The sequence below is a fragment of the Nematostella vectensis genome, chromosome 7, assembly GCF_932526225.1.
Source record: "Nematostella vectensis chromosome 7, jaNemVect1.1, whole genome shotgun sequence".
Classification (NCBI taxonomy): Eukaryota; Metazoa; Cnidaria; class Anthozoa; order Actiniaria; family Edwardsiidae; genus Nematostella; species Nematostella vectensis.
This window is the reverse complement of record NC_064040.1, coordinates 7956218-7967490: the sequence shown is the minus strand read 5'-3', so window position 1 is coordinate 7967490 and position 11273 is coordinate 7956218. Positions and strand designations below refer to the sequence as shown.

General features: G+C 38.3%; 2 protein-coding genes across 2 annotated transcripts; both read right to left on the bottom strand.

Moving 5' to 3' along the window:
• Positions 1 to 1409: 1409 nt before the first annotated feature.
• LOC5504458 (cysteine-rich PDZ-binding protein) lies at positions 1410 to 4300 on the bottom strand. Its single transcript, XM_001625317.3, has 6 exons — positions 4147 to 4300; positions 3923 to 3988; positions 3705 to 3759; positions 3355 to 3434; positions 2335 to 2352; positions 1410 to 2012 (listed from the first exon to the last, which is right to left on the bottom strand). The coding sequence occupies exons 1-6, from the start codon at positions 4160 to 4162 to the stop codon at positions 1948 to 1950; spliced, it is 300 nt and encodes a 99-aa protein (XP_001625367.1). The 5' UTR covers positions 4163 to 4300; the 3' UTR covers positions 1410 to 1947.
• A 2124-nt stretch (positions 4301 to 6424) lies between these two features.
• LOC5504459 (39S ribosomal protein L49, mitochondrial) lies at positions 6425 to 11118 on the bottom strand. Its single transcript, XM_001625318.3, has 4 exons — positions 10983 to 11118; positions 7751 to 7853; positions 7033 to 7160; positions 6425 to 6933 (listed from the first exon to the last, which is right to left on the bottom strand). The coding sequence occupies exons 1-4, from the start codon at positions 11079 to 11081 to the stop codon at positions 6799 to 6801; spliced, it is 465 nt and encodes a 154-aa protein (XP_001625368.3). The 5' UTR covers positions 11082 to 11118; the 3' UTR covers positions 6425 to 6798.
• Between the last annotated feature and the right edge of the window lie 155 nt (positions 11119 to 11273).

The following is an 11273-nucleotide window of genomic DNA, read 5'->3' as shown; positions in this document are numbered from 1 at the left end:
CCTTTTATGGGAGGAAACTTACTTCGCGGGAAAATCCTGTTTGACACGTTCGGATGGCCACGTGCTAAATTCGTTTTGAAAACAAGATTTTGGAGAGTGAACTGGGGCACAAGGATGACCTTTCACGCATAAAAAGTGCTACTTAAAAGCAGAAAAGTGCCGTCAAATTTTACTGGCAAAATGTCTGACCGTATAGCTACGCCAGCAATTTTTCATTAGCAATGTATTTTTTTTCACTGACTGGAAGCAGTTTCTGACACTATTTTCTTTGAAAAAAAGTTGCAAACATGCTCACCTCAACATGCTAGCCCCCCCCCCCCCCAGTTAAACTGGCCAATGTTTGGGCTCTGTTTATTGGACAGTTCAATAAAGATGCTAGCCCAAACGTGTTTAGTATAAAGTTGTCAGAAACATCTAATAGTGAAAACATGCCAGAAACATGTGATGTTTTTGCTCGGAGCGAGCGCAGCGAGCGGGTTAAAATGGTAGTAAAATGCCCAATGCTTAAGGACTGGTGGCGTATGGGATTTAATTATTAGTCCAAACCCCAATGCCTGATGGCTGTATTGCTTTGGGTAAAGAAAAAGCCTACAAAATTATACAATGCTATACAAATGCTGTTCAATGCTATTTAAATGCCATTCAATGCTATGCAAATCTGAAAATCAGCTGACCCAATGCGGGAATATAATATTGAGCCCAAGACGGGTGGAGATTTGTTACAAAGGGCCAGTGAGCCTCTTTACAAATTGCCAAATATTGACACCAGTGAAATCACAACTTTGAAAGCTGCTGTGACCTCAGACTCATGTATTTGTCTGCCTAATTGTTATGTTCAAGATGCTCAAATAAATACTTGCATGCAAAGTTACTACAGGAGTTCTGTCAGAAAACTTCTGACAGAACTGAAACTGATGCAGAATGAAACTAATGCAATCTTTAAGAAAAAAAAAGTCGAGAAAAACACTGAAAGTGCTTCTGAAAAGAGCTGCTCTCAATTCATCAAAATTGAATGATCTTGCAAACAACTACAAAAATCATTTTGTTGTTTTTGAAAATAGAAGTGGTAGTTTTTTCAACCAATTTTATTGTCTGGCTAAAACAATAAATTCATGTATTCGTAGAACAAACTTTTAATAATCTTACAGAAGTAATGTACCCGTAGTAATGGCGATCAATCCAGCTTTAATGCTAGAAAAACTGGCTCTGAATTTCCAAATTGAAGAAGGCATGGATTGCAAAAGATGTAGCAAGGAATGTATTTTACCCTTTTCAACGATACGCTATATAATAAAATAATTGGGAAGCAGGGATGGGAAAAAACGTACCGCTGGTGGTCGACTCGTTTGTCATAACAAATGCATAGGAACAGCTCGCTGGAGGAGCCAAAACAATTCAAACACAACCAGTAGAGGAAGGAAATGCGTAGTTTATTAAACACTAACAAGGCATTACACAATACTTTGGAGTAAAATTATCCTAGAGCCCGTGATCTCACAATCCAATCTCCGAGCACTTCACTATCTTGAAGATACTTCTAGTTTTTATTATTTTTCAGGGTATTTCTATTGCTTTGTGGTCAGGCTAGCATGCAAATAGGGATTCACAAGACTGAGCAATTTTATACTCAAAATGAATAATATTGGAAGATGGGAAAAATGTGTACCACAATACAGCTAAGGTTTTCTGTTTTACAATGACTATGATATGCTACCAAACCTCGCTCTGAACAGAACTTGCCAATAAAACTCCATGCAAATATGTTTGGTTATAACCAAGTCACTTACTAGAAAGTAAAGAAGATTTTTTCAGCCATGAGAGAATAAAATGGTGGATATGTGTGTGTTAAATGCCTCCCTTTCACTCCCAGAGAGCTCATGTGCTTCCTTCCATGATAAATGTCTTCTGTCACCAGCGTTCAAAGCTGCCTGCTTAGTAACTATGTATCTAAGCTGACGACTGTCGATATGATGAAGTGTCCAATATCTTCTTACCACACATTGCACAAATGCCTGGAACACAGAAAATAATGTAGTCTCTATAAGAATATCGAAATTCTATAACAGGGCATTCAGTAGCTAGTAATCTGAGGAGCAATATTGCAATGCCATAGTACTGAGGTAGTTGATCTGAAGCGGGGGAGGGGGTTTATCCTCCCTTTAGACAAAAAGTTAAAGTTAAATACAAAAAAAAAAAACTTAAAACTTCAGGTAGTTCAAAGAGACTGTAAAACAACCACCCTACTCTATAACCCTTATGCTGTATTTTGACACCTAGGAGTTATTTTTCTTTGAATTGACTTCTTTTAAGCTCAAAGTCAATGATGATAGTTACCTTTCTTATATGCACATCCTGAAATAAATAGAAAAAAATAATTGAGTTGAAGCAATAAAACAGATAGCGAAGTGGGGCGCTTATTTCATCATTTAGCTTTATATGAAAATCTTTTATTTCTTTATTCTAAATATCAATGTTAAAAAATCAAGCTAAATCATTGAACAGTCAGAATTTAAGAAGAACAAACCCAACAAATAGTTATATAAGCTACTTTGGTTGAGTAACTTTTGACCTTAAAGGATTTTGTGTTCTGTTATTATTACATTTTTTTATAGGGATGGAGCGCTTAGGGCCAATCCGCAGTAACTTTAGCTGCTTGAACAGGGGTAGTTGTTGACAGGAACTTTTAGGTTATGACCAAAGACAAGTGCCGACACGAGTAGATAGTGGACAAAAGTTTGTCCTCTGCGGGCCAAAGATCAAAGGATGCGTCATGGCCATCAGGCTAGCTGGCCGTTTTGCAACAACTTTTCAACTTTGTTTTTCCTTGTCAATTAGGCTGTTGCAAAATGAAAATTATCGCAGGCAAACAATAGAATCGTACTAGTTGCAGCTTGCTCGACGATGGACAGCAATAGATCCCAGACAGATATTATACAAGAGAGTTTTAACAGTGTTTCAAACACTAGACACTTCTATGTACCATAATTCTGTCACAGTTGATTGACATGTAATGCATTTTTTGTTCGGCTTGAATGTCTAGTGTGGATACACTTATAATTGGCTAAGTTCTGTCCTGGAGAAACACAAGTACCGACAGTGGACAAAACCAGTAACAAAAACAAGCCTCCGTATAGTGTGGATTGGCCCTTATTGGTAGCCTGCTCGCAGGCAGTACTTGGTGATATTATAGCTGAAAACCTGCTCTGTTTGATGATCAGGCAGCATCTTGTTTTTTGAGCCGTGTGGTTCCTGGGGGCAAGCGCAAAATACAGGCAGGGCAGAGAGAGAGAAAGAGGAGAGAAGGGTTTTTTAATATACATGTAAAAATAAATGGTATACACCTCAAGTTTTTACCTTGACAGTAGTTTGAGTGAGCTTGGTGAACTGTGTCCTTGCATATCCTGCATTTCTTAAATTCTGCATAAGGGTTGAACCTGGAAGCACAAAATTGTTTGAAATATTGGCAGGGTTCAAAATAACTTTTTCAAATCTGCTAGATTTTGCCGGCTTTCTGGATTTTGGTGAGGAAAAAAGCCTGCATACTCAAAATATGAAAGGGGAATACAGAAAAAAAAAACCGACAAAAAACAGAAAACAGCCGGCCGCTATTTTGAACCCTGGTTGGATATTGATTCAATTGAAAACATAAGTTAACAGCCAAACAATTTAACTTTGTCAGTTGGTATGACAAGGCAAAGACGTACCTGTTTTTCTTCTGGGTTAAAAGTTTATTTTCTCCAACTTTTCTTCCTCCCCCTTCTACAGAGAAAGGTATAAAAATATAATAACATTCAATATTCAAGAAAGGCCAAGCTCGCTTCACAGGGAAAGGAGCTACATCAGAATTAGACAGCAAGCCTTTTGCATAAGAACGATTATTTAGCAGGGAAATAGACAGAAAGCATTGAAGACCAATACGCACCAGTATTATTTCTCGCCCCACTTTTCCATGGATCCGGAGTAATCACTTTTCCTAACTTTTTCTGGCCTGAAATGAAAATATTATGAAGACTACGTCTCAGTATGGATTTGAGATTACTTATTTTGTTCACCAACACAGTAACAAAAATACTCTTTTTGTGTGTGATCAGGAGAATATTTACGTTGTTCTATCGTTTCCATAAGTTGATATAAAACCTCACTTACATTTGTCACAAACCATTTGGTCATCGAGGGTTTAGTAACCTTTAAAATATATGTTCTTTCTTTTTGAAGCTACGCGGATGGAGCATCAGACATGAAAACGATATTTTTGTTGTTGTTAGTGAGGATTGCGGGCTCTTTCTTTCCCAGGCCTTCGTTCAGCGAAGGCAAAGGTAGCCCAGGAAAGCATTTCAGCATTTCGTCGACTGCCAGTATATTTCTGAGAGAAGGATGCGCGCTGAAGGGGTGAAACATATGATAAGTGGTAAAGTTGTGAATTTTAGCGGAAGTGAGGCAAATTTCATTTATTATCTAGAAAGGGGGGGGGGGCGGGAAGATCTTTGATAAAAAAGGGAAAAAGTAGTTGCCCACCCTACTCCTATAGTTGGATTAAAATTTTCCATGCCCCCCCCAAAAAAAAAAAAAAAAATCCCTTTTTGTTTTTTCGGGGGTAGTCAGATTTTTATCAGAGAACTCAAACCCCACCCCCTCCTGAAAAATTAGGACATAGACATACATACATGTTTTATTTGGAAAATGTGTGCATTATTACTGTACCTTGTTTTGAAATCCAAATAACATATCAGTAATAACATATAACATATCATATAACATATCAGTAAAGAAGAGATCAGTAAGGAAAAGAAAAAGATGATGCCACCATACCAGTTCAAAAATCCTGGGTATGGGACTGTATCTTTGTATTGCCCTGGTAAAACAAGCATTTATGGAAATTGTGAGTGAGTGGAGTGGAAAAATTAGTTGCCTCCCCCCCTTCAGGTGGATTAAAATTTTCCATGTCTCCCCCTTATACTTTCCCCATATTTTTGTTTTCTCCCCCCCCCCCCCCCCCCCTCCAGCCCGAAGAAAGAACGAGCAAGGGAATAAGTGGAGGGAAAGAAATTCGCTGAAAATTTAATTCAGAAAAAATGAAGGCACTCAATTTCTTAAGAGTGTGACTAAATCCAGGTTGTCAACCTGATAAAAGTTGATGCTATATATGACGCAGATGATGCAAAAAGGCTTTTCGTTCTTCTCCATGCGAGAAAAGCACAGCACAAGAAAGAAAAGAAAGAGAGAACAGGAAGACAGCAAATAAGACATGAGCAATGATATTGATGACAAAAAATGAGCACTTGTAGCATTAGAACGTTTTGTTAATGATTTTAAATATGGAATATAGGCATATAAAGGAAACCATGAAAAGGGTGTATACAGGTTTGCATTGCATAGATAAAACATGGTGTTATACATATCCTGGATTGTACATGCCAAATGTTTTCGTCGCTCTCTGGAGTGATGGCTGCATTCATTTCTGTGTTTATTTTGGCGTTGCCCCCAAATTGAGACTCTTGAACCAAGAAGTCTGAAATCAGTCCCCCCCCCTTTTTTAAATCCATACACTTTCAACACCCCCCTCCCTTTAGACCTTGGAAATTTCTCAAGCCCCCCCCCCCCCCCCCACAGTATCCTCATTCTCCCCCCTCCAACCTCAAGAAAATAAATGAATAAACGAATGAGAGCAAGCTCCTACACCCCCCCTCCCAACAGTACCCTCATGCTCCCCCCACCCACCTCCAGATAATAAATGAATACATGAATGAGAACAAGCCCCCCACCCCCCCCTCCCAACAGTACCCTCATGCTCCCCCTCCAACCTCAAGAAAATAAATGAATAAATGAATGAGAGCAAGCTCCTACACCCCCCCACTGTATCCACATGCTCCCCCCACCCACCTCCAGATAATAAATGAATACATGAATAAGAACAAGCCCCCCCCACCCCCCCCCAACAGTACCCTCATGCTCCCCCTCCCACCTCAAGATAATAAATGAATACATGAATGAGAGCAAGCCCCTACCCCCCACCCCAGAGTATCCTCATGCTCCCCCCTCCCACCTCAAGAAAATAAATGAATACATAAATAAGAGCAAGCCCCTACCCCCACCCTCTGGGAAACACTGTGCCATATTCTGCTCTTTGGAGTGACCCTCAAATAAGACAAGACCACTTATTGCAAACCAAGGACAAGGGAAGGGTAGCGGTCCTAGGTCTGTTCTTAAAAAGGCAGGGACAATTATCATCCCCTTGAAAAGGCTATTTTCTATTAATATTTGATTGTTTCCTTGTTTAAATATTTTTAATACTACACAACTACTACGTTGTTTAAGAGAACCATTAAGATTCACGCTTTATGTTAACTTCAGCCTCTCCACTACAGACATGCAGTAGGGCAAAGCTCTGCTGCAATAGATTGATCTACACAATAAAAAAGACATATCCATAAAAAATATTTATTTGTTTATTTATCCCATGTGAAACAAATTATTTCTTAGTTTATTTCTAAAACTAACATAGGTCGTATAAATTGACAATATTCTGAAAACTCTTTTTAGCCCACAAGGTAATTTACTAGAGAGCTTTATTTTCTTTTATATGTACAAGATTGTATGCTGCAGATGAAAGAAATTGAACTAAAAGGATCTGTATGTAGCCCCAAATGTTGTTTACCAAATTTGTAATTAAGAGTTGCAAAACAGAAAAGGTGTAAAAGTCTTTATATTATACAAATGTTACTCAGGATCTTACTGTTTGATGCTAGTCTGTTCTTCATGTTGGGGCCTTATAGTTGAAGAAGCTTTTGAATTTGTCTTTTAAAACCCCACTTCTTTCAATATAGTCACAACTCTGTCTTTATGATTTCCTTTGATTTTAACTTGACCAGTAAGCTCATTTCTCTGAACAACAAGATCATCTCCAAGCCTGGACCTTAGAAGTTTTTCAAGAGCCTGAAAAAAAAGGACAAAGCATTAATTCCTAATCACATTCATCATCCACTTTCCTTTGAAGCAATTGTGAATTATCTTAAGTAAAATAAGCCATGTCACCTCTAAATCTCCCTTGACTTTTCTGATCACTGTAAGCTGTCGGGTCCCTCCAGCTTTGATGTCTGTGTAAACTGGGATGTTATTAAGTCGTGATCTTCTTATGGAGAATGGAAGGACAGGGGTATTTTCTATTAAGGAAATAAAGAAGAAAAACACATCTAAATAAAGAAAATTACAATTGACAAGCAAGCATATAATACCATGGACACTGTCTTCCTAAGACCCACTTAACCCAATGTCAAAGTAAGTTCATGTATGGGTGGCAATAGAGACTATGGGAGGCTCTCAGTCACTCTACTTTCAGTCAATTAGTCTGGGAGCCAGTGACTAGCAAAAAAAAAAATGTCTGTTTATTTGAGAGCTGACCAAGTTTTGACCTTCCTAGTTAAAGTAATGTCAATGTAAGTGTATGTACGGGTGGCAGTAGAGACTGTTATTTTAGCCAACCCTCCTAAATCCTCAGGTTTAAATTTTCCTCTTCTCGCTCTGTATTGCCGCCATCTTGGACCATTGTTATTTATAAGCAGAGGCAGTATAAATAGCAGAGGTAACATAAATCTGGATAAAGAAGAGTATGCATTGCTAAAATGACAATCTGATTGGCAAACACAAAATATATTTTTTCAACAATCACTTCACACACAAAATAAAAATTTGAAACAGTAAGATTGACTGTCATCCTTGTACAGTTCCATATATCAGCAGTTCGTCATGATACCTGAGGGAGGCACCCACCCACTGGGAGAGTCTTCTATCTGCTTCAGTCTTTCTGGATCCACCTGGAATTCTTCTGTGCTTGATCCTTGCAAGCTTGAGCCAATCTTTGATAAAGAAAGCAAGATTTTTATTATGTTACCATCAGAGTTCAGGGTTCAATATATTAACTTTCCTGCCCAAGTAAGTCTAAAATTTTTCATAAAGGCACACTTTAGAACACTTATTCGTTATGTGCACAAACACTAGCAGTTCTTGGCAAGCTTTCTCAGCATGATGGGAAAATGTTACTCAAGATAAATTTGAATTTAATGCAACCTCTATAATTTAGGGCATACAGTACTATTACACTCCAGTAACAGCAAAATACTAAATCTTGCTTTATTGATTGCAAAATTTCACATTTATGTTTTATTCCTATCTGAGCAGAGACCCAGGTTTGAAAGCTTCCTGATTTCCCTTTATCTGCAATACATTATCAAAAAAGAAAGTGCAAACACAGGGGTGGATCCAGACTGATTCAACTGATTTCAGTGAATCACTCAAAATCCCAGAAAAATGTTTTTTTTTTGTAGATTTGAATTTTAGAACGTTCAATAAAAATAAATATCTACTGTTGTCTGTTATTTAAACACTATTAGACCTGCTTCCTGGGTTGTTTCGCTGTTATTTCTAGCCCTACACGTAGGCTATGTTATTTCCTTTAGCGCTTTGACAGCATTTCTGGTCCCCCCACAGGAAATATTGCTCCTGATGGCGAGTGATAAATCTAGTTTGGGTGAGGGGACCCATTTAGAAATTTTGAGTGTGTATAAAAATTATGTGCGTGTTCTGGAACTAGTCAAGCTCTTCACCGATTGGCTACGGTCCACGCGGAATCACTCAAGCTCTGTTTTGATTGGTTGCTATAACGTGTGAATCACTTTGGAATCAGTTGACAATAAAATCCCGATTTTACCCAGAGAAAGTAGGCGTTTGCTTGCTTTAGCGTGTGATCTCTTATACACATCTCTCGAACCGAAATCTTGAAAAGCAAAGCATGGCTTCACAAAATGCAGACGTTTCCCGTGAAGATATTGTCTGCCGAAGGAAGGAGTGTTACCCTTTTAATTATGGTATAGAATTTGATCGAATTCAGATCCCTAGAAGTTGGAATTAATGATGAAAGTGTGGCTATCGGACAATAGCTCTTCTGAATTCTCTATGAGTATATATGGCAATGGAAAGTGGTCGCCTTCGTAAGTGAGATACATAATGTTTTTAGCAAAACCCCTGGACGGTGTATTCTTATAATATTAATGGCATTTCTGTTTGCCCTGTGTTTTATTTGGGAAGATTTTCGGCTGTTATTTTAGTAAGGTAAATAGGCTAGTTAAATCACCTCTTGTACTTTTGACATTAGCGTAAGATACCACACGAGCAAAATTGACCAGTACACGAATTTTCAGTGCCTCTAATGGATGAATCTAGGAGAAAAATGCAAAGAGGAGAAGTGCCATAAGATCAGCAACTAGATAGGATAATGCACCGTAAAATTCCTTAGAATTGAGAGGTCATGGAGTCAATTATTGATACGAGTTGTTGTCCGTGTGGCACAAGCTAGTATTTATTAACTGACTAATTGATGAATGAAGTCACTCAGTTTTAAATGACCATAAGTTTTATACAGCACGGTGAAACTAAACCTTGAATTTATTAACTGACTATATAAATCCCTAAAATGCCAAATGCATTCTTAAAAATTCTGCAGATTGCATGTTTCAAACACGTAATTTTATAAAAATTGAAACAATACCAATTTTATCAACAGATGGAAAGCAATAATTTTTTTTAGGTAAGCTAGGAATTGGTAAGACTACTGATGGCCAGTTCTCAAAACAATGCTCGAAATCGAGGAGCTATACAATTTGGAATAAAGCCATCCTCTTTTAGCTGGGCTAGTAATGTGAAACCTTACGACAGTTATCGAAATTGGAGGTATGGATTATTTTTGCCAATCTTGTTTTATACGTAGTGGGATGTCTTTATCGTTGAGTTTCTGAAGCCTTGGAGAGAATTTCAACAATTTTGGTTTGATTTCACTAGCAGAAGTTGCTTGATTTCCCTGTGGGGCGGGAGAAAATTAAAAATGTAAAGTTGCACAAATGTTACATTCCCCACTATCCCCCGGGGGTCAGGGGGGGTGGGGTTTTAATTGACTAATGCATAAAAACAGCATGTAGCACAAGATTTTCTTTCCTAACTTAATAACTACATTCTTATTAATAGCTAACAATTCTTGGGTGAACTTGGAATGGTCTTTGGTTGACGAACATCAATTGAAACAATTTTGATTGATTGGTACTGATTTCTTGATTGATTTCTAATTAACATTAAGCTGTATGCATACACTCCAGCATCAGCGAGCACTGCTCCACTTGAAATGAGAAATGGTGGTTAACTGCTTCAAAGCACCTCCCAATATTGTGGGCAAACAGCTGTTTTTACCAGCAATGCTGATGCAGTTCACACAGGGCTTAAACTATGCCAGCCATCCAATCAGCAACCCCTCTACGAAGTCAATTAGCTACATAAATGCCAAGGGCCTTTAAAGACGCATTTGGATATGCATAGATTTTAGTTGAGATTTATATCAGGAAATGTATTTTATGGAAGTTGTGGAGATGGTATAGCAAGCCCAGGGGGTACTCCGATATTAAATGGATGGGGATCACCGTCGGGATTCTTTTAAAACAACCCCAAAATAAACTAAAGTGAGTGTGGTCTAGTAATATTTTAACCCTAAAAGATACTAAAGTGGGCGTGTTCTGGTTATATTTTAACCCTAAAAGATACTAAAGTGGGCGTGGTTAGGCATTAATTCACTCCCTAAAAGAAACTTAAAACAAACATAAATAATTTGTAATAAAAACTTAACATTTAAAACTTACTCTTATGGAAGATTGACACAATTTACCCTTTTTCATGAGCTACAAGTTAGATGAGCGATGGCTATAATAGGACCCTAAGAGATACAGAGCTAAAAAAAATTTTACCCCTAAAAGATACCAAATGCTCCAAATTCACACCCTAAAAGATACGACGATGATACCCGTCCGATGGATATAGGGAGTATCCCCCCTTGGATTGCAAGGAAGTTTCACAAAAACTGCTCAACCCACTTCCGTGCATATACAAAAAAGTGTAGAGTCATGATCAAAAAAATGATTACACTTATTGCACAACCTACGTGTTACCTTTATATTTCGACTACCCACGAGACAACACATCACCTCCCTTGCTTCAAAAACGCCAAAAGACTTGGCCAAAGCTCTACCGCACAAAACAGCCGCCATCTTGAATCCTGCGCCTCCGCTGACCTTTTGAGATCGGCTCAGGTTCCCAGAGCTCAACGCGCGGGGGCTGCGCACAAGACCTGCGCATTGGTCAAATGCTTCCTTTTCGTTTTATTGCACCACCACGTGTAAACTGTGGTAAGTTCGCCCTCAAAATAACCCAAAATTCGCTATAAAGTCATTATTTTACCG